Source organism: Phocoena sinus, chromosome 6 (genome assembly GCF_008692025.1).
Source record: "Phocoena sinus isolate mPhoSin1 chromosome 6, mPhoSin1.pri, whole genome shotgun sequence".
Classification (NCBI taxonomy): domain Eukaryota; kingdom Metazoa; phylum Chordata; class Mammalia; order Artiodactyla; family Phocoenidae; genus Phocoena; species Phocoena sinus.
Genome location: NC_045768.1, coordinates 23,165,608 through 23,187,503, shown reverse-complemented (window position 1 = coordinate 23,187,503; position 21,896 = coordinate 23,165,608). Strand labels below are relative to the sequence as shown.

Here is a 21,896-nt window from a genome sequence, read left to right as displayed (position 1 = left end):
ACTAATAAGAAACTGCTGTATAAAAAAAAAAAAAAAGTGCTTTGTACCAGAATGATTACTGTGTGTTGTAGGGGGAGGAGGCTACTTGATAATTTTATGTTGTTTTCCATAATTCCTTGGAATTTTCTTTCTAAAATAGATGAATTTCCTTTAGGAATTCCAGAAAGCTTTTAGAGAAATATTCTTAAAATTGTTTGCTTTACAAATGTATGTTATTATTTTATTGAGAACTAAGATTAAAATCATCTTTCTGATTTTAAGAAAAAAAAAAGAAATGTTTTGGTTGCAAAAGACAGAAAAAGCAACCCAAGGTTTACATAACTGCAGAATTTATGGGGGGTAGTTCAGGTTTCAGGCATGGATAGATTCAGGGTTCAATCAATGCCATGGGCACCTGTTGGCCTGACTCTGCTTTCCTCTATATGGAGCTTTCATTTTTAGGTTCCCTATGGTGGCAAGCCAGCTATGTAATAGCTTCAGCATCATATCTTTCCAAGTTCAAGTTTAGTACAATCAAAAGAAGAGGCTTTTACCTAGCTGCTTAAGCAAAGCTCTGGAATTAGCTCTGGTTGGGCTTGGATTGGCTTGAATGGAATGAAGGGTCCATTCTTGATGGGGATGGAGTTCACTGATTTGTCTAGACCTAGAGATAGAGCCCTAGGAAGTACGTGGACTAAGAACTAGAAAGGGCTTGGTTCCCTGGAGGAAAATCAGAGAACTACTAATAGGGAATGGTAGCTGGGTGGCAAAAACAACAAGGGTCCAAACACCAGGTTTGAAAAAGGATCAATGAGGAATATAGGCCTGGCACAGAAGGGAGGGATGCAATCAAGAGATGGATGGAATTGACTTCAAACGAGGAAGCGTCTTCATTTCTCTGATGGAAGAGAAGGAGAAGATAATAAAAGATGACACACAAACCATTTGACCATGTAGGTGGAGGTAGTTAAAAATACATATGTTGGAGACCTTCAAGATGGCGGAAGAGTAAGATGTGGAGAGCACCTTCCTCCCCACAAATACATCAGAAATACATCTACATGTGGAACAACTCCTACAGAACACCTACTGAAGGCTGGCAGAAGACCTCAGACTTCCCAAAATGCAAGAAACTCCCCACATACATGGGTAGGGCAAAAGAAAAAAGAAAAAACAGAGACAAAAGAATAGGGACGGGACCTGCACCTCGGGGAGGGAGCTGTGAAGGAGGAAAAGTTTCCACACACTAGGAAGCCCCTTCACTGGAGGAGATGGGGGTGGCAGGGGGGAAGCTTCGGAGCCACGGAGGAGAGCGCAGCAACCGGGGTACAGAGGGCAAAGTGGAGAGATTCCCGCACAGAGGATCAGTGCCGACCAGCACTCACCAGCCCGAGGGGCTTGTCTGCTCACCTGCCGGGGTGGGCGGGGGCTGGGAGCTGAGGCTCCGGCTTCGGAGGTCAGACCGCGGGGAGAGGACTGGGGTTGGCTGTGTGAACACTGCCTGAAAGGGCTAGTGCACAATGGCTAGCCGGGAGGGAGTCCAGGAAAAAGTCCGGAGCTGCCTAAGAGGCAAGAGACCATTGTTTCAGTGTGCCTGAGGAGAGGGGATTCAGAGCACCGCTTAAAGGAGCTCCAGAGACGGGTGTGAGCCATGGCTATCAGCACAGACCCCAGAGACGGGCATGAGACACTAAGGCTGCTGCAGCAGCCACCAAGAAGCCTGTGTGCAGTACAAGTCACTATCCACACCTCCGCTCCCGGGAGCCTGTGCAGCCCACCACTGCCAGGGTCCCGGGATCCAGGGACAACTTCCCCGGGAGAACACACGGCGCCTCAGGCTGGTGCAACGTCACGCCGGCCTCTGCCGCCACAGGCTTGCCCCACACTCCGTACCCCTCCCTCCACCCCGGCCTGAGTGAGCCAGAGCCCCCGAATCAGCTGCTCCTTTAACCCCGTCCTGTCTGAGCAAAGAACAGACGCACTCAGGGGACCTATATGCAGAGGCGGGGTCAAATCCAGTGCTGGACCCCAGGAGCTGTGCAAACAGAGGAGAAAGGGAAATCTCTCCCAGCAGCCTCAGGAGCAGCGGATTAAATCTCCACAATCAACGTGATGTACCCTGCATCTCTGGAATATCTGAATAGAAAACGAATCATCCCAAATTGATGCAGTGGACTTTGGGAGCAACGATATAGATATATTTTTCCTTTTTCTCTTTTTGTGAGGGTGTATGTGTATGCTTCTTTGTGTGATTTTGCCTGTATAGCTTTGCTTTTACCATTTGTCCTAGGGTTCTGTCTGTCAGTTTTTTGTTTTTCTTTAGTATAGTTTTTAGCGCTTGTTATCATTGGTGGATTTGTTTTTGGTTTGGTTGCTCTCTCTTTCCTTTTTTTTCTTCTTCTTTTTTTTATTACTTTTTAACTATTTATTTTAATAATTATTTTTTATTTTAACAACTTTATTTTATTTTATTATTTTCTTTCTTTCTTTTTTTCCCCTTTCTTCTGAACCCTGTGGCCGACAGGGTCTTGGTGCTCCAGCCGGGTGTCAGGCCTGTGCCTCTGAGGTGGGAGAGCTGAGTTCAGGACACTGATGCACCAGAGACCTCCCAGTTCCATGTAATATCAAGTGGCGAAAGCTCTCCCAGAGATCTCTATCACAATGCTAAGACCCAGCTCCACTCAACGACCAGCAAGCTACAGTGTTGGACACCCATGCCAAACAACTAGCAAGACAGGAACACAACCCCACCCATTAGCAGAGAGACTGCCTAAAATCATGATAAGGTCACAGGCACCCCAAAACACACCACCAGACATGGACCTGCCAACCAGAAAGACAAGATCCAGCCTCATCCACCAGAACATAGGCACTAGTCCCCTCTACCAGGAAGCCTACACAACCCACTGAAACAACCTTAGCCACTGGGGGCAGACACCAAAAACAAAGGAAATATGAACCTGCAGCCTACGAAAAGGAGACCCCAAACACAGTAAGGTAAGCAAAATGAGAAGACAGAGAAACACACAGCAGATGAAGGAGCAAGGTAAAAACCCACCAGACCTAACAAATGAAGAGGAAATAGGCAGTCTACCTGAAAAAGAATTCAGAGGAATGACAGTAAAGATGATCCATAATCTTGGAAATAGAATGGAAAAAATACAAGAAACGTTTAACAAGGACCTAGAAGAACTAACGAGCAAACAAACAATGATGAACAACACAATAAATGAAATTAAAAGTTCTCTAGAAGGAATCGATAGTGGAATAACTGAGGCAGAGAACAGACAAGTGACCCGGAAGATAAAATAGTGGAAATAACTACTGCAGAGGAGAATAAAGAAAAAAGAATGAAAAGAATTGAGGACACTCTCAGAGACCTCTGGGACAACATTAAATGCATCAACATGCAAATTATAGGGGTCCCAGAAGAAGAAGAGAAAAAAAAGGGACTGAGAAAATATTTGAAGAGATTTCAGTTCAAAACTTCCCTAATATGGGAAAGGAAATAGTTAATCAAGTCCAGGAAGTGCAGAGAGTCCGATACAGGATAAACCCAAGGAGAAGCACTCCAAGACACGTATTAATCAAACTATCAAAAATTAAATACAAAGAGAAAATATTAAAAGCAGCAAGGGAAAAACAACAAATAACACACAAGGGAATCCCCATAAGGTTAACAGCTGATCTTTCAGCAGAAACTCTGCAAGCCACAAGGGAGTGGCAGGACATATTTAAAGTGATGAAAGGGAAAAGCCTACAACCAAGATTACTCTACTCAGCAAGCATCTCATTCAGATTTGACAGAGAAATTAAAACCTTTACAGACAAGCAAAAGCTAAGAGAATTCAGCACCAGCAAACCAGCTTTACGACAAATGCTAAAGGAACTTTACTAGGCAGGAAACACAAGAGAAGGAAAAGACCTACAATAACAAACCCCAAACAATTAAGAAAATGGTAATAGGAACATACATATCGATAACTACCTTAAATGTAAATGGCTTAAATGCTCCAACCAAGAGACACAGACTGGCTGAATGGATGCAAAAACAAGACCCGTATATATGCTGTCTATAAGAGACCCATCTCAGACCTAGGGACACATACAGACAGAAACTGAGGGGATGGAAAAAGATATTCCATGCAAATGGAAATCGAAAGAAAGCTGGAGTAGCAATTCTCATACCAGAGAAAATAGATTTTAAATAAAGACTATTACAAGAGGTAAAGGACACTACATAATAATCAAGGGATCAATCCAAGAAGAAAATATAACAATGGTAAACATTTATGCACCCAAAAAAGGAGCACCTCAATACATAAGGCAAATGCTAACAGCCATAAAGGGGGAAATCGACAGTGACACAATCATAGTAGGGGACTTTAACACCCCACTTTCACCAATGGACAGATCATCCATAATGAAAATAAATAAGGAAACACAAGCTTTAAATGACAATAAGATAGACTTAATTGATATTTATAGGACATTCCACCTAAAAACAACAGAATACACTTTCTTCTCAAGTGCTCATGGTACATTCTCCAGGATAGATCGTATCTTGGGTCACAAATCAAGCCTTGGGAAGTTTACAAGAATTGAAATCATATCAAGTATCTTTTCTGACCACAATGCTATGAGACTAGATATAAATTACAGGAAAAAAATTACAAGCACATGGAGGCTAAACAATATGCTACTGAATAACCAAGAGATCACTGAAGAAATCAAAAAGTTCCTAGAAACAAATGACAACGAAAACACAACGACCCAAAACCTATGGGTTGCAGCAAAAGCAGTTCTAAGGGGGAAGTTTACAGCAATACAATCCTACCTTAAGAAACAAGAAACATCTCTAATAAACAACCTAACCTTACACCTAACAATTAGAGAAAGAACAAAAAAACCCCAAAGTTAGCAGAAGGAAAGAAATCATAAAGATCAGATCAGAAACAAATGAAAATGAAATGAAGGAAATGATAACAAAGATCAATAAAAGTAAAATCTGGTTCTTTGAGAAGATAAACAAAATTAATAAACGATTAGCCAGACTCATCAAGAAAAAAAGGGAAAAGACTCAAATCAACAGAATTAGAAATGGAAAAGGAGAAGTAACAACTGACACTGCAGAAATACAAAGGATCATGAGTGATTACTAGAAGCAACTACATGCCAATAAAATGCACAACCTGGAAGAAATGGACAAATTCTCTGCAAAGCACAACCTTCCGAGACTGAACCAGGAAGAAATAGAAAATATAAACAAACCAAGCACACGCACTGAAATTGAGACTGTGATTAAAAATCTTCCAACAAACAAAAGCCCAGGGCCAGATGTCTTCATTGGAGATTTCTAACAAACATTCAGAGAGGAGCTAACACCTATACTTCTCAAACTCTTCCAAACTATAGCAGAAGGAGGAACACTCCCAAACTCGTTCTATGAGGCCACCATCACCCTGATACCAAAACCAGACAAACATGTCACAAAGGAAGAAAACTATAGGCCAATATCACTGATGAACATAGATGCAAAAATCCTCAACAAAATACTAGCCAACAGAATCCAACAGCACATTAAAAGGATCATACACCATGATCAAGTGGGGTTTGTCCCAGGAATGCAAAGATTCTTCAATAAATGCATATCAATCAATGTGATACACCATATTAAGAAACTGAAGGATAAAAGCCATATGATCATCTCAATAGATGCAGAAAAAGCTTTTGACAGAATTCAACACCCATTTATGATAAAACCCTCCAGAAAGTAGGCATAGAGGGAAATTACCTCAACATAATAAAGGCCATATATGACAAACCCACAGCCAACATCATTCTCAATGGTGAAAAACTGAAACCACTTCCACTAAGATCAGCAACAAGACAAGGTTGCCCACTCTCACCACTCTTATTCAACATAGTTTTGGAAGTTTTAGCCACAGCAATCAGAGAAGAAAAAGAAATAAAAGGAATCCAAATCGGAAAAGAAGTAAAGCTGTCACTGTTTGCAGATGACATGATACTATACATAGGGAATCCTAAAGACGTTACCAGAAAACTACTAGACCTAATCAATGAATTTGGTAAAGTAGCAGGATACAAAATGAATGCACAGAAATCTCTTACATTCCTATACATTAATGATAAAAAATCTGAAAGAGAAATTAAGGAAACACTCCCATTTACCATTGCAACAAAAAGAATAAAAGACCTAGGAATAAACCTACTTAAGGAGACAAAAGACCTCTATGCAAAAATCGATAAGACACTGATGAAAGAAATTAAAGATGATACCAACAGATGGAGAGATATACCATGTTCTTGGATTGGAAGAATCAACATTGTGAAAATGACTATACTACCCAAAGCAATCTACAGATTCAATGCAATCCCTATCAAACTACCAATGGCATTTTTCAAAGAACAAGAACAAAAAATTTCACAATTTGTATGGAAACACAAAAGACCCCAAACAGCCAAAGTAATCTTGAGCAAGAAAAATGGAGCTGGAGGAAACAGGCTCCTGACTTCAGACTGTACTACAAAGCTACAGTAATCAAGACAGTATGGTACTGGCACAAAAACAGAAATATAGATCAATGGAACAGGATAGATAGCACAGAGATAACCCACGCACATATCGTCACCTTATCTTTGATAAAGGAGGCAAGAATATACAACGGAAATATGACAGCCTCTTCGATAAGTGGTGCTGGGAAAACTGGACAGCTACATGTAAAAGAATGAAATTAGAACACTCCCTAACACCATACACAAAAGTAAACTCAAAATAGATTAAAGACCTAAATGTAGGGCCAGACACTATAAAATTCTTAGAGGAAAACATATGCAGAACACTCTATGACATAAAACACAGCATGATCCTTTTTGATCCACCTCCTAGAGAAATGGAAATAAAAACAAAAATAAACAAATGGGACCTAATGAAACTTAAAAGCTTGTGCACAGCAAAGGAAACCATACACAAGATGAAAGGACAATCTCAGAATGGGAGAAAATATTTGCAAATGAAGCAACTGACAAAGGATTAATCTCCAAAATTTATAAGCAGCTCATGCAGCTCGATATTCAAAAAACAAACAACCCAATCCAAAAATGGGCAGAAGATCTAAACAGACATTTCTCCAAAGAAGATATACAGATTGCCAACAAACACATGAAAGAATGCTCAACATCACTAATCATTAGAGAAATGCAAGTCAAAACAAAAATGAGGTATCACCTCACACCAGTCAGAATGGCCATCATCAAAAAATCTACAAACAATAAATGCTGGAGAGGGTATGGAGAAAAGGGAAGCCTCTTGCACTGTTGGTGGGAAAGCAAACTGATAGAGCCACTATGGAGAACAGTATGGAGGTTCCTTAAAAAACTACAAATAGAACTACCATACGACCCAGCAATCCCACTACTGGGCATATACCCTGAGAAAACCATAATTCAAAAAGAGTCATGTACCACAATGTTCTCTGCAGCTCTATTTACAATAACCAGCACATGGAAACAGCCTAAGTGTCCGTCGACAGATGAATGGCTAAAGAAGATGTGGCACATATATACAATGGAATATTACTCAGCCATAAAAAGAAACGAAATTGAGTTATTTGTAGTGAGGTGGATGGACCTAGAGTCTGTCATACAGAGTGAAGTAAGTCAGAAAGAGAATAACAAATACCGTATGCTAACACATATACATGGAATCTAAAAAAAAAAAAAAAAAGAGAGAGAATGGACTTGAGGACACGGGGACGAGAAAGGGTATGCTGGGACAAAGTGAGAGAGTGGTGTGGACTTATATATACTACCAAATGTAAAATAGATCGCTAGTGGGAAGCAGCTGCATAGCACAGGGGGATCAGCTGGGTGCTTTGTGACCACCTAGAGGGGTGGGATAGGGAGGGTGGGAGGGAGATGTAAGAGGGTGGAGATATGGGGATATATGTATATGTATAGCTGATTCACTTTGTTATAAAGCAGAAAATAACACAACATTGTAAAGCAATTATACTGCAATAAAGTTGTTAAAAAAAAAAAAAGGAATGCACACATGAAACGGTTTCAATTTTCAAGTAAAACCTCAAGAGAGGAAATAGGTAGTGTCATTTTTTGGGGGAAAAATTATTTAAATCTATTGCTTTGGGACTTCCCTGGTGGCACAGTGGTTAAGAATCCACCTGCCAACGCAGGGGACACGGGTTTGATTCCTGGTCCGGGAAGATGCCACATGCCACGGAGCAATTAAGCCCATGCGCCACAACTACTGAGACTGCGCTCTAGAGCCCACGAGCCACAACCACTGAGCCCACATGCCACAACTACTGAAGTCCGCGTGCCTAGAGCCCGTGCTCTGCAACAAGAGAAACCACCGCGATGAGAGGCCACACAACGCAACAGAGTAGCCCCTGCTCACGGCAACTAGAGAAAGCCCGCGTGCAGCAACAAAGACCCAACGCAGCCAAAAAAAAAAAAATCTATTGCTTCAATTATGTTACAGCAAATACACACAAATAGAAAACGAAGATAAAATTCTACAGCTAGCATATCAAATGCTCTCATTCTCTGTACTGCAGACGTAATCTTTACAAAGTTTAAGTATGAATTTTTTTTACTTTACATATATTCTTCATAACTCTTTTTATTTATTTATGTAATCTTTTAGCTCAATCATTTAAAACAATTAAAAACATTTTTTACAATTTTGAAAGGTTACTTTCCATTTATAATTATTACACAATATTGGCTATATTCCCCATGTTGTACAATACATCCTTGAGCCTGTCACAACCAATAGTTTGTACCTCCCACTCCCCCACCCCTATACTGCTTCCCCCGCCACCAGTAGTTTGTTTTCTTTATCTGTGAATCTGCTTCTTTTCTGTCCATAACCCTTTTTAATTGCATACTGTTTCATAGACTAGATGTATCATAAATCACTTAGCCATTCTACTAAAAAAAACCATTTACCTTGCTTCCATATTTTGTTAGAAATAATGCTACAATTACTATGCACTTAGCCATTTATTTTTCCATGAGGTATTTCATTAGCAAAAATTCCCAAGAATGGGATAATGTGTGAAAGGGAATGAACAGTGTGTTCGTCTTAAGTGTGTTGCAAAATCACCTTTCAAAAGGTACACACAAGTGTCCGTCCTCCCAGCCATGTATGTAATTACTAGTTTCATCACACACCAAGTATTTGAGGCATTCCATTCCATTAATATCTTCGAGGTAATTAACACAACATACTCGTGTGTCAGGATGGGTCTAAAAAGTTTAGTCATGTTAATTCATTTCATTTTCACTACGGAGGGGGAAACTTTTTACCATCCATGTTTTTACAGATAGGCAAACTAAGATACCAAGAGGTTATTAAGTAAACTGTTGGGAAGTGGAAGAACTGGTTTTTGAACCAAAGAAATCGGAGCCCAGAACCTGCCTGGTCAACCACTAGGCTATTTAACCTTGTAATAGCTTTTGATTGATGTTTGCCCAAGTGTGAAAAACGTGTATATATTTGTGAGAGAATTTCATCATGCCCCTTGTTATAAGGTTCTTTTTTGATGGTTCGGCCCCAGAGAGGGATAATAGTGGGGTATTTCATATGTATTGGGACACCTCAAATGGTCTGAATGGGGAGATTTATCACGATTCATGCTTTTTTTTTTTTTACCCCTTGCCAATATGTAAAGTGCAGAAACTAAGAATTACATTGCTAAGATTGAAAATAAATACAGTTGTTTCGTCCATCCAGGACACCCCAGGCCTTTTTTTTTTAAGACTCTGATGGCTGTATAATCTATTTCAATCTGCCAGTTACCATAGAAACATACCTTCTGGGCTTGCTTGAACATCTGAAATGTGGGTATTGCTTTGATGTGATAAATTTGGGCCAACTCCTGGAAAATGAAAGAAGTAGCATGAAGTCACAGTTTTGGTATCCTCTCTCTGGACCAACAGTGGTACTTAGTGACGTCTCAGGAGGCATGTCTGAGAGCCCAGGGACAGCTGATACATTACAGATTCTCTTGCCAAGAACTTTTCTAATATATCCTCAAAGCTTCCAGGAATGTTACAGTAGAAAAAAATGACTGTTTCCAGCCTTCCTGAGCTTTCTCATTCAAGAGCTCTAGGAGATGGGTGAGAGATGGGGGCCAAAACAGAATGGACTGAAGGACAAAATGAGCTCTATTTAAAAGAGCTTGTGAAAGACGGCAGAAGGGAGCCAGTGGAATCCAATATGGAAAGAGCATATTGTAAAAAATAAGAACGGGTAAAGGTCTCTTTATAACTCACACTTGAGACATGGGGTGATATAATGTCTTGCATTTTAAGTAAGGCTTGCATATTTCTTTCTTTTAAGCCTTATGCCTCTTCACTGCCCATCTTTGTGAAAGATTTGGAGCCAAGAGACAAGAAAATACGTTAGCATTCCAATTGCTCTAATCCATTACAATCTGATTTCAAATACCACTTTCTGTTTATTTTGTTTGAGTCAAAAGAAAATTAGCCACCCACAGGATCAAAACCTCTCCCCTGCCACCCCCACTACATTATCATTTTCATGACCACAGCAATGACAACAATGAACACATTACTATTAGAAAAGAAAACTGTGCATTTTGTTTCACCTTAAGAGACAAACAGCTGTAATCAAAAAAGAAAATAATAACACATGTTGCTGAGGGTATGGAGAGATCAGAACCCTCATACATTGCTGGTGGGAATGTAAAATAGTGCAGCTGTTTCAAAGACAATTTGTCAGTTCTTCAATAAGTTAAATAAAGAGTTACCATATGACCCAACAATTCCACTTCTAGATATATAGCCAAAAGAAATGAAAATGTATACATAAGTGTTTATGCCAGTATTAGACATAATAGCGAAAAGTTGCAAACAACCCGAATGTCTATCGTAGGATGAATGGATTAAAGAAAAGGTAATATATTGTACGGATACATGCTACATCATGGATGAATCCTGCAAGCTTATGTTAAGTGAAAGAAGCCCATCACAAAAGAACACATATTCTATAATTCCATTTATATGAAATGGCTAGAATAAGCAAATCTAGAGACAATGCAGACTTATGGTTGCTTAGGGTTGAGGTGGTGGATGGAGGGATCGGGGCAGGGAGGTGATTGCTAAAGGGAGCAGTGTTTCTTTCTGGAGTTGTGAACACTTTCTAAAATTGACTGTAGTGATAAGTGCACAACTCTGAATATGAAGAAGACAAAGAGATAATAACCCTAGCTGTGTATTCTGAATGCATAGTACATGATTCATCTTAAAGGAGAATCACACACTGTCACACTTTAATGAAAGTTGAAGGAAATGGAAAAATGGAACATTTATTATGTTCTGGGTAGTATGTCATATATTTTGTGCCTTCTATCTTATCATATTCTGTTAATTATTACCTTGTTTTACATACAGAGAAAGTGAAGTTTATAGAGGTTAACTGGTAAGAGGTCACAAAACTATTAAAGGGCAGGATGGGTGAATAGTAGATTTTTTAAATTCTAAAGCTCAAATTCAATCCAATGTATGCACAGGCCACTTGTTATTGGTACTTTTCCTCATTATAAGTGAACAAATGTTAGGAAGAATAATTTTGTAATTGTGTGTATCAGTAAGCACATTTTGATTGAGGACATTATATTTGTGGGGGGGGGGGTGAGGAAGAAAGGCTCTAGGGAGGTAAGGGAAGGATTTCCTGGAATTCCTTGTGGTGTTTAAAAAAACCCACAAAAAGCATACGGTATAGCAAGGGGAAAGCAAGTTATGTTAAAATGTCTGCAATGCATTGAGTTAGGTTTTAGAAATTGAATAATAATCTATTATAGGGGTGAAAATCAGTTTTCACTTTGAGCTCAACTTCAACCAACTGGTATTGTCTGTCTAGAGCAACTCTACTGAGCAGGATTGTGGGGCAGAGTCCAGAGCAAGCGGTGAAGAATATTAGGCTTGATTAGTGAATTCTGCCATAGTATGGGAAGGCGGGGGGCAGCAGGAGAGCCACATGTTTATTGTCTTTTAAAAAAAAATACGAAATATACAAGAACGTTATGGGGGAGTTTACTACAGTTCATCACACTTATATATATATTTGTTTGTTTGTTTGTTTTTGCGGTACGCGGGCCTCTCACTGCTGTGGCCTCTCCCGTTGCGGAGCACAGGCTCCGGACGCGCAGGCTCAGCGGCCATGGCTCACGGGCCCAGCCGCTCCGTGGCATGTGGGATCTTCCCGTTCCCGGGCACGAACCCGTGTCCCCTGCATCGGCAGGCGGACTCTCAACCACTGCGCCACCAGGGAAGCCCACTCATCACACTTTAAATTGCTTATATAATCACTGAGACAGCACTCTCAATGACATCGCGTTGGATTTTACATATCTACAAGGAAGGATTTAAGATTCTTACCCGAGCATTGTCCACATCCACACTAGCAAACATGACGTTTCGGTATTGCACAGACATTTCCTTCGAAGTAAAAGAGTAAAAAAATTCCTCATTAGCTTAATGTTAATATTAAATCACACACTAGCAATGTCTTTTAGCAAAAACAAAACCGAACAAAAAGGTTGATCAAGAGAGCTAAGCATCATTCTGGCATTGCACTACTGCCTAGAACCTCAAGCACCAAAGTCAAAGTTGGATGCTGCCAAGGTCAAGCAAAGATCAACAGCAGAACCAGAGTCTAAAGTCTGTGTTCTGCTATGTATCAAAACTAGATTTTGCAGAATCCTCTGCCAGCTGTCTTCCTGTTAGGTTCTGCCAGTGGGAAGCATTTGCAAGAAAATGGAAAATGGGAGGAGGGAAAAACAACTCTCCTGCTTCTGTTCCAGATGTTCCAGAAGCATCTTTGACAGCGGTGGTGACAGTGGTGTTGGTAATGGGTATGGGGTAGTGGATGCAGAAGCAGCCTGTAAATGTCAGCTCCTGGGATTTTCTTTTTTCCCAACAGCTATGTTCATTCTTTAAGGGCACTTAATAGCATACTGATTTGTTTGCATTAACATAATATCTCAAGCATTTCCATTGACCTGTTTCAAATGAAACCTCTCTTCAATGGTGGTGTGAAGTGTCCAGAGTTTGGCCAAGTGGAGACAACAACGGATGGAGCTGTCACTGGTGGCTGCTCCCGTGGACAAGCAGGAAGCAGCATGACATGGACTGATTAGGTGGACATTAGGTGCAGAGTTCTGTTGTAGGGATTCTCTCCGGTTGTTTGTCCATGAAATGTGCCCCAAGTGGGAGTTCTTTCTTCAGTGGCTCATCAAGATGATGAAATTGGGGGAAAACTCTTGGATAATAAACACGAAGGTCTTTGGTATCTTGGAGTACTTTGCAGATAAAAAAAGATGCTGATTTTGACTGGCAGCATCTCCACGCCTGGCAGGAAGATGGTGTTGCCCAAGAATTCTGGGGAAATTGACTTGCACTTTTCAAGTTTCAAGATACATGGGTGTTCTCCAATAGCAGTCAGGCGGGGCAATGGGTTTGACTTACGTGGACATCTGATTTCAGGGTCAGGTTCTATTTAGGAAGTTTTCAGAGTCTCCCAAGTCTGACAGGAAATGGACAGGGTTATAGTAGTTTTGTATTGAGTAGTAGTCGGAAGACATCGTACAGGTTCCTTGCTAGACTGGGGTTCCCTTGTGAACACTGCCTTCCCTCACTATCCCACTCCACCTACCTAGGACCCTCCTCTGCCCTCAACAAAAATTCTTCCTTCTGCTCTGTTCTTCCTCCCATATAATGTTACCATCTGGTCACCTGTTCTGTTTGCTCTTAACTCTAAACTGTCTCCTGAATTTGACCTTTCCTTTTTTCTCCCCAAACCACTGCCCTAGTTTTGGTAAACTCATCATTAACATTGTTGTTCACCTTGGGTTACCTGCCTCAGTCTTTCCAACCCATTCTTATACAACATTGCCAAAAGTATTTTCCAAAAACCCACATCTGATCATGGCAAAACCTTTTTAAACGTTCTTCTATTTTGACTCTACAGCAACTCATTAAGTTATAACACAAGGGCCTTCTCCATCTGGGCTCAGCTTCCTTTTCAAGGCTCGTGTGTTGCTACTTCCGCTGCAAACACTGTAAGTTAGCCTCACAGAGTACTTGCCTTCCCACGATCACACCATGCAATTTCTCAACAAATTTATAACCTCCCCTTTTCCAGAAATGTCCTTTTTGGGGTTCTATGCCAGGTGATCCTCTTAGCCCAGAGTCATCAAACTTTGCCCTATAGACCAAATCCAGATCTCCACATGGTCTCATAAATAAAGTTTTATTGGAACATGTTTGCCCATTCGTGTATTGCCATTGCCTGCTTTTGTGCTACAAGATCAAAGCTGAGTATATATGACATAGACCATATAACCTGCAAACCTGAAAATACTGTCTTTAACCTTTACAGAAAAGGTTCCTGACCCCTGCTCTTAATCATCAAGGCCCAGATCAAATGGGACTGTGGAATTTACTCAAGACTTAAAGTTTTAAATCACTTCTTAAAATCCACATTTGCTTATGATTTACTTTTTTTCTTCTTGCCATACATCCTTTAGCAGAGACTCTGGGTTGTCAACTTTTAGTTTTTGTGTGTCTGAAAAGGTCTTTTTAAAAAAAATTAATTAACTAAATTTTATTTATTTATGGCTGTGTTGGGTCTTCGTTGCGGTGCGCTGGCTTCTCATTGCGGTGGCTTCTCTTGTTGCAGAGCACAGGCTCTAGGCACACAGGCTTCAGTAGTTGTGGCACAGGCTCAGTAGTTGTGGCTCACGGGCTCTAGAGCACAGGCTCAGTAGTTGTGGTGCACTGGCTTAGTTGCTCTGCAGCATGTGGGATCTTCCCAGACCAGGGCTCGAACCCCTGTCCCCTGCATTGGCAGGTGGATTCTTAACCACTGTGCCACCAGGGAAGCCCCTGAAAATGTCTTGAACTCTTCCCCACCTAGAGTAATGGTATAGCCAGCTCACTTCCATTCCACCTTCCTGCAGAGCCTGGAAAAGGGAAAAGGTAAAGTTTCCTTGGATTCCCTCGCAGCTAGAGTTCTGGACGCAAATTGGTTTCACCAGTGAGATGCATGAAGGCAAGACTTGGAAGGCAGAAGTGAGACAGAGCTACTTTCTTTTCATCTTTGGATGTGCTGCTGGAAAGCACGACTGGGGTGTGGGAGGGTAATCGTGCTGGAGGTGGCAGCTATGCTGAGGGATCCAGTGCCCCGACATCAGCTTCCAGATTCTGATTCTGACTCCCCGACTGCTGTTTTTCTGTTTGTTTTTTGTTTGTTTGTTTTCTCCCAGTAGTGGCTTCCCATCTCTTCTCACATCTGATATTGGTAAAGTTAGGATCCCCTCAGGTGGGTCTGTTGTGCTTTTGAGTCATTCATGGGGTTCCACTCTGGAGCCCATTCATCCAGTCTTGTAATGATTTTATGAGCATTTAACTCCTCGTATTAAAATCCTTTTCAGTCTAATTTGGTTTCTGTTTCTACTCTGATCTCCGATAAAGTGCCCTAGAGTAAGAAAAGCATTTCCTCCAACTCCATTATGTACAATGAGTTTTTAATAAATGACACATGATGAATACCTTCTCTTGAAAAAGTTCAAACATTACAAGAAAAATAAAGCAAAGCATGAACTTTTCCCATTTTCAATCCTCCCCCAGTTTTCACTCCCTCCCTCTCACAGAAAAAAAAAAAAAACTTGTTTGATATGCATCTTCTGCTCCCCTTTGTCTACATATAATATATATGTATATATGTTGATATATACATACACACATATGTATATGTATCTGTTTTACATAAATGGGACCATACTGTATAAATTTTCCTATATTGTTCTCTTTTTACTTAATTCTATTGTTGTCTTGGAGGTAATTCCTTCATTATGTGTGGGTCTACTTGATTGTTTTTATCATCTGAATAGTATTTCACAGTGTGGATACACCCAAATTTAAAAACTGTGTGTGCATTAGTCTGGATCCCAACAGAAAACAGATGGCACATTCAAATTAGGATAACTTGGGGACATTTATCACCAAAGGGCCAACTATAAATAACTGTAAAGTCAGAGATGGGTGTTGAGGAGCTGTGAGAGTCTGGACACAACAGTGGCAGAGCCCTTACCACCTTCAGGGCCCGAAAGTATGAAGGGAGAAAGGGGCTACCAAGCCCGAGATTAAAATGCCTCATTGGCCATTGAAATTTGATCAGCTTTGACTTTGTGGCAGGTGAGGTAGTTATACTCCTGAAGCTAAACTTTGGAGACTCTAAGTTTAAGTGTCTGAATAGAGGGGCCTGCCAGATATGAAAATATCCTAAGAATTTTCGGCAGAGAATAGATGTTGAGATGTCATGTAGCCAATTTCTCTATTTGAATATGTTTCTTTTAAATTAAATATCAAAGGTTGTGATTGTGGTTAGAATGAATTCAGGTAGATTGAAGAGTTTAAGTCAAAAAAGTTGAAATGTTAGAAATCTTGCTGAAAATAAACCAGAGTATTTTCAGTTGTGTAGAGAAGTCCAAATTTTATATTTGAAGGAATAGATTTCATAAGATGGACCATAAATGTGAAACATCTGTGCAATAAGGAGAAATGAAAAGAAAATGCCCTGAGTTTCTTTCCGCTGCATGTTACACACCTCCCTCCCCATCCCTCAATGGTGAAAACTCTTAAATGGGGTAATAGGAAAATTAACTAGATGAAACATTGTATAGACATGAAAATTATAATCTAAAAACTTGATAAAAACATGAACAAATGTGTATATGGAAAAAGATCTGAATATAAGTATACGATTACAACTAAGTGGAATATTTTACTAAGATATTTTATAAAGGAGATCAGATATGAAAGGAATATGTGAGACATAGGATTTGTTCTGATAATAGGGTTGAAGGATTGGGAGCAGTTTATTCTTTTATATTATAGTTAAAAACAAGTATCATGTTCATCTGTAATCTATTCCAATATTTGGAAGTTCTGAATTCTGGAACTTAGGTAAGATGTCATTATTATGAATAATCCATTCCTTTGTACAATTGTACTCTTTCGCACCTTTTGATGATCCTTGCAGAATTATCCATAGACAAGTAATATTAATTTTCTGGTGTGTATACTAATGATCTAATTAGATCTCACTGTATTATATTCAGGTTAATCAGGATGCTTCAAAAAACTACGATTCTGTGCAAAAGATTTTAAGTTTAATTAGGTCCCATTTGTTTCTTTTTGTTTTTATTTCCATCACTTTAGGAGACGGATCTAAAAAGATACTGCTGTGATTTATGTCAAAGAGTGTTCTGCCTACGTTTTCCTCTAGAAGTTTTATAGTATCTGGTCTTACATTTAGGTCTTTAATCCATTTTGAGTTTATTTTTGTATATGGTGCTAATGACTGTTCTAATTTCATTCTTTTACATGTGGCTGTCCAGTTTTCCCAGCACCATTTACTAACAGGACGGTCTTTTGTCCGTTGTATATTCTTGCCTCCTTTGTCATAGATTAACTGACCATAGGGGCGTAGATTTATTTCTGGGCTTTCTATCTTATTCGATTGATCTACATATGTCTGTTTTTCTGCCAGTACCATACTGCTTTGATTACTATGGCTTTGTTAGTGAAGTCTGAAGTCAGGGAGCCTGATTCCTCCAACTCTGTTTTTCTTTCTCAAGATTGCTATTGGCTAGTTGTGTTTCCATAGAAATTAAAAAAAAAATTTTGTTCTGGTTCTGTGAAAAAAGCCATTAGTAATTTGATGAGGATTGCACTGAATCTATAGATTGCCTTGGGTAGTACAGTCATTTTAAAACAAACTTATGGTTACTAAAGGGGAAAGGGGGGTAGGGATAAATTAGGAGGTTGCTATTAACACATACACACTGCTATACATAAAATAGTTAACAAACAAGGACCTACTGTGTAGCACAGGGATCTATACTCAATATTTTGTAACTTGTAAGGGAAAAGAATCTGAAAAAGAATATCTCTATCCCTACCAATCTATCTATCTATCTATCTGTCCAAATCATTGTGCTGTGTGCCTGAAACTAACACAACACTGTAAATCAACTATACTTAAATAAAATTGAAAAAAATTTTAAATAATAATAAAAAAAGAAGTAGGCACCAAGTGGGGGGGAAGCTATGATTCCATAATGGCTCGTAAAGGCAAAACTTTTAAGATTTATTGGGAAAGCTATTTGAGAACTTTAAATTCCTTCTAAAATTGTGAAATAGACACTGATGATACTTACATGAAAAAGAGGATACATTCTTTTGCAAGGACCACACCATTTTGCTGAAAATTCAATTACTACAAGTTTGTTTTCGGCAGATTTCAAAAGTGCTTTTAATTCATCCTGAGACCAGAGCATAAATGAGGAAATGTGCACAATCACTACATCTCATAATGTCTCTCAGGGAATAAAATGACAGCTTAGTTATGGGGCCCCACCCCATTGTTCTCCAGGGGATCCAACCTTTCCTAAATGTCCCTGAGGGCATATATATATATATTTATCTTTCTAAGTATACATAAGTGATGATAAACCCACACAAAAAGGTTAGGATTCTATTTACCAGATGAGTTGGTAATGGTGGTTGGTAATGGTTGGATACCTCTGGGGAGAGACTGAGATTAGATAGTGAGAGATGAGGGGTGGAAGGTGGGGATGAATGGGTGTTCAAGGTGGACACCTATATTTGATTTTTTAAACAAGGATGTAAACATGCATTAACAGAGAAATCTAAAGGAGAGCTAATCTAATAACTTGAATCATTTCTTGTTTTTGTTTGGTTTGGTTTTGTGGGGGGTGGGCTGATCATTATTAAAGATATAGTTAAAACCATACATTTAAGGATTAGACATGCTTCTTGCTGAATGTCTTAAGTGAATTTTTTCTACCAACTGTCTGTATCATCTAAGTAAAGTAAGATTTTCCCTCCTGGGACCTCAGATCATGGTATCTATGCTTTATTGCTTTGTGAACAATGTCCTACACTAGTTATTTCATGCACGGCTTGTCTTTCCAACAAGTCCCTACAGAACTCAATCCTGACTCACTTCTGTGCCTCCATGGCCCCTAACTGGCACATGGTAAGTGCTCATAGAGCATTTAGTTGATTAATGAATGATCTGCTAATACACAGCGTTCTGTTCAAGATTTATTTTTCCTTTTCTCACTGGAATTCTACCAAGAGTATCTAATTTACTCTGTGCTTGGTATTCTCTTCCTTAATCTCTACAACCACCCTATGCAGTGGATATTATTATTATCCCAATTTCACAGATGGAAAAACTAACATTGATTAACTTTCTCATGGTCAACCAGCTGGTGAGTGGTGTAGTTGGGATTGCTAACCTAGTAAGCTTGACCCCAGAGTCCATTTCCTTAACCACTATACAAAATCGTCTCCTGAGTTTTTTATAGTAACGGGGCTCACTCTTCCTCTCTCTGGCCCAAATGCCATCATGTGCTTATACCTGGACCACTAATTAATATGGAGGGATGGGATCACTAATTGAGTTAAATCCATCAGGGCCTAGCACTGGAAATAGGGATGGGGTTTATTCCATACAGATGGCATATACTTTATAATAGGGGAGTCTTGACAATTACATTGCCATTTGATTTACTTTCAAGAAGTGAAACGGATGACTCAAAGAAGACATGCTCTTCCTTTACCAATATTCCTCCAAGAGAGGGGTGACTAACTTTTCAAAAAGCCATGCCAAGCCTCCACTTCTCACTTGCTTCTGAAGTTATAAGGTAGATGCCATCCTCAAAAGCATACACGTCTTCACTTCTCAGTAGTTGTTAGGCTGTAAAATGGATTACCTGGTCCAATGAATCTGACTTGGCTAAGTTCTCTGAAGGTAATACTCCCATGGTATGCATAGTGATCCCACATGTACCTATTGAGGCCCACTCTATGCCAGCTACTGGACACGCTGCTAGGATACAGCATCGGACAAAAACCAAAACATTCTACCCACTGCCTTCATGGAGCTTACATTTGGTGGGGAAGCCAATGGTAAGATTAATAAGTAAAATATATGGTAAATTTGTGATCAGTGCTAATAAAGAAAAAAGGAGAATAAAAAAACAGGAGGGAAGGATGCGTGCTGGATTACAATCACAGTCGGGGTGGCCAAGGTCCACCTCGATGTGACATTTGAATAAAGACATAAAGGAGACAGTAGGCCCTCAGAATAGGTCTCTGAGGAGGAGATGGAGAGGGCTTCTCAGAGGATGAGTGAGACTCCAAGCTACTCTATGAGAGTCCCAGAAAAACCAAAAAAAGAATAATTACCAAAATCATTAGCAAGTGTGTGCTATTTTTAAAACATTTTTTTATGTCAAAGGTACATGGCAATGCCTTCTTTCAATCTGGTCGCTCTCATATTTGTGATCTTACATACAGGCACATTTGGCAAAAGTGTCAAAAGTCTAATTCTGAGGGTGCTAGTGGAGGGAAGACCCCGTCCCTACATGTCCCCCTTCCCTCCAGCTCCTGGTCCTCCTGTAATGTGGTCACATCAGAATGTCTGGATGCTAAATGCCTGCTCTACCCCTAAATGACGTAGGCTGTTAACCACTCTTTTAGAGGCAATTTTCTTTACATAAAGAATTATCCCTGGCCCATATATGCATTGAGATTTGTTGTGGCAGTACCATTGGACAATGGATGGAAAGTGATTTTATGAAATACCACCTAAACAATTGTTAATGCCCCTGGTCCATTCTATAGGCATGTCTAGGGGTTCTGTTCTCTTTCCTGGGATAAGAGAAATATGTGGACTATTTTACTTCCATAAAATTTTCCAGGTACAACTAAGGTAAAATTGGTGGGATCAGGTACAGGATGGGCTATGTTAGGAGCTGGCCTGGATCCAGCTAGAGTCAGAGCAAGAAATGAGATGGAGGAAGGGATAAAACTCTTTTTGATCAATTTTTCTCTTGGCTACTCTCTAGAGAGTGCCATCCCTCAAGAAACAACATGAAGAACAAGCATTAAAAAATAAAAATCTCCTCTTGCTACAGAGCAATGAAGGAGTACTGGATGGAGGAAATATTCCTTAAAGTTTATCAAATCTGCTCTCAAGATGTCTCTTTTGAAATACTCCTTGAAGCCAAATAAATACTTGCCATGTCTCTAATATTCTGCACCATGATTTACACCTGGGAATTGCTGACAAAACTCTCCTGTTGGTTCAGTTGGCTGACTGTAGCTGTCTCCTATCAACTACAGGATCCTAGCCGGAATATAAGGGTACCTTCTCTATGACATCATTGAACATGACATCTTAGAATCTGGAACTTTGGCAGACATGGAGCTAATTTCATTTTGATGCTATGACTAGTTAGTCAGTGTGTGGTCAGCCAAAAATCAGCCAACTGCTGGCCTTGTGGGCAGAGTCAAAAACGTGTCTGTCTCTTGTTAATCTTCTACTACCTATTTCCATGCACCCCCTCCCTTCCCCAGCCCTGGCAACCACCAAATGAGAAATAAGCAAAGTAATATTAAATAGATGAAAGTTATTTTCATTTAGGATTTTGAAGGGATTAGTTTGCAGTTGAGAAAGATACTAAAGCCTAATCCTATAATAATGTTTCTTGTACATTTGGTTTTATGAGTCACAGATTCCCTAAACTTTGTTATTTTTGCTCTAATTATTTAGGAAGTAATGAAACTTCACTTTCATGGACTGGACCAGGGTTTGGCCAACTTTTTCTGTCAAGAACCAGATAATATTTGGGGGCTTTATGGACCACATGCAGTCTTTGGTTCATATTCTTTGTTTTTAAATCTTTTAAAAAAGTAAACATTTTTAGCTGCTGGGCCTTACAAAGATAGCAGCAGCTTGCCAAACTCTG

The 21,896-nt window shown here is 39.8% G+C and overlaps 1 protein-coding gene across 1 annotated transcript in view; it reads right to left on the bottom strand.

Moving 5' to 3' along the window:
- Positions 1–21,257, bottom strand: part of TXNDC8 (thioredoxin domain containing 8) — a 39,447-nt gene extending 18,190 nt beyond the window's left edge. The window contains exons 1-4 of the mRNA XM_032636431.1: positions 21,168–21,257; positions 18,273–18,377; positions 12,427–12,486; positions 9,837–9,902 (exon numbers count right to left, since the gene is read on the bottom strand). Coding sequence (XP_032492322.1) covers positions 9,837–9,902; positions 12,427–12,486; positions 18,273–18,377; positions 21,168–21,191 — 255 coding nt within the window. The 5' untranslated portion in view covers positions 21,192–21,257. The remainder of the gene's footprint in view (positions 1–9,836; positions 9,903–12,426; positions 12,487–18,272; positions 18,378–21,167) is intronic.
- Between the last annotated feature and the right edge of the window lie 639 nt (positions 21,258–21,896).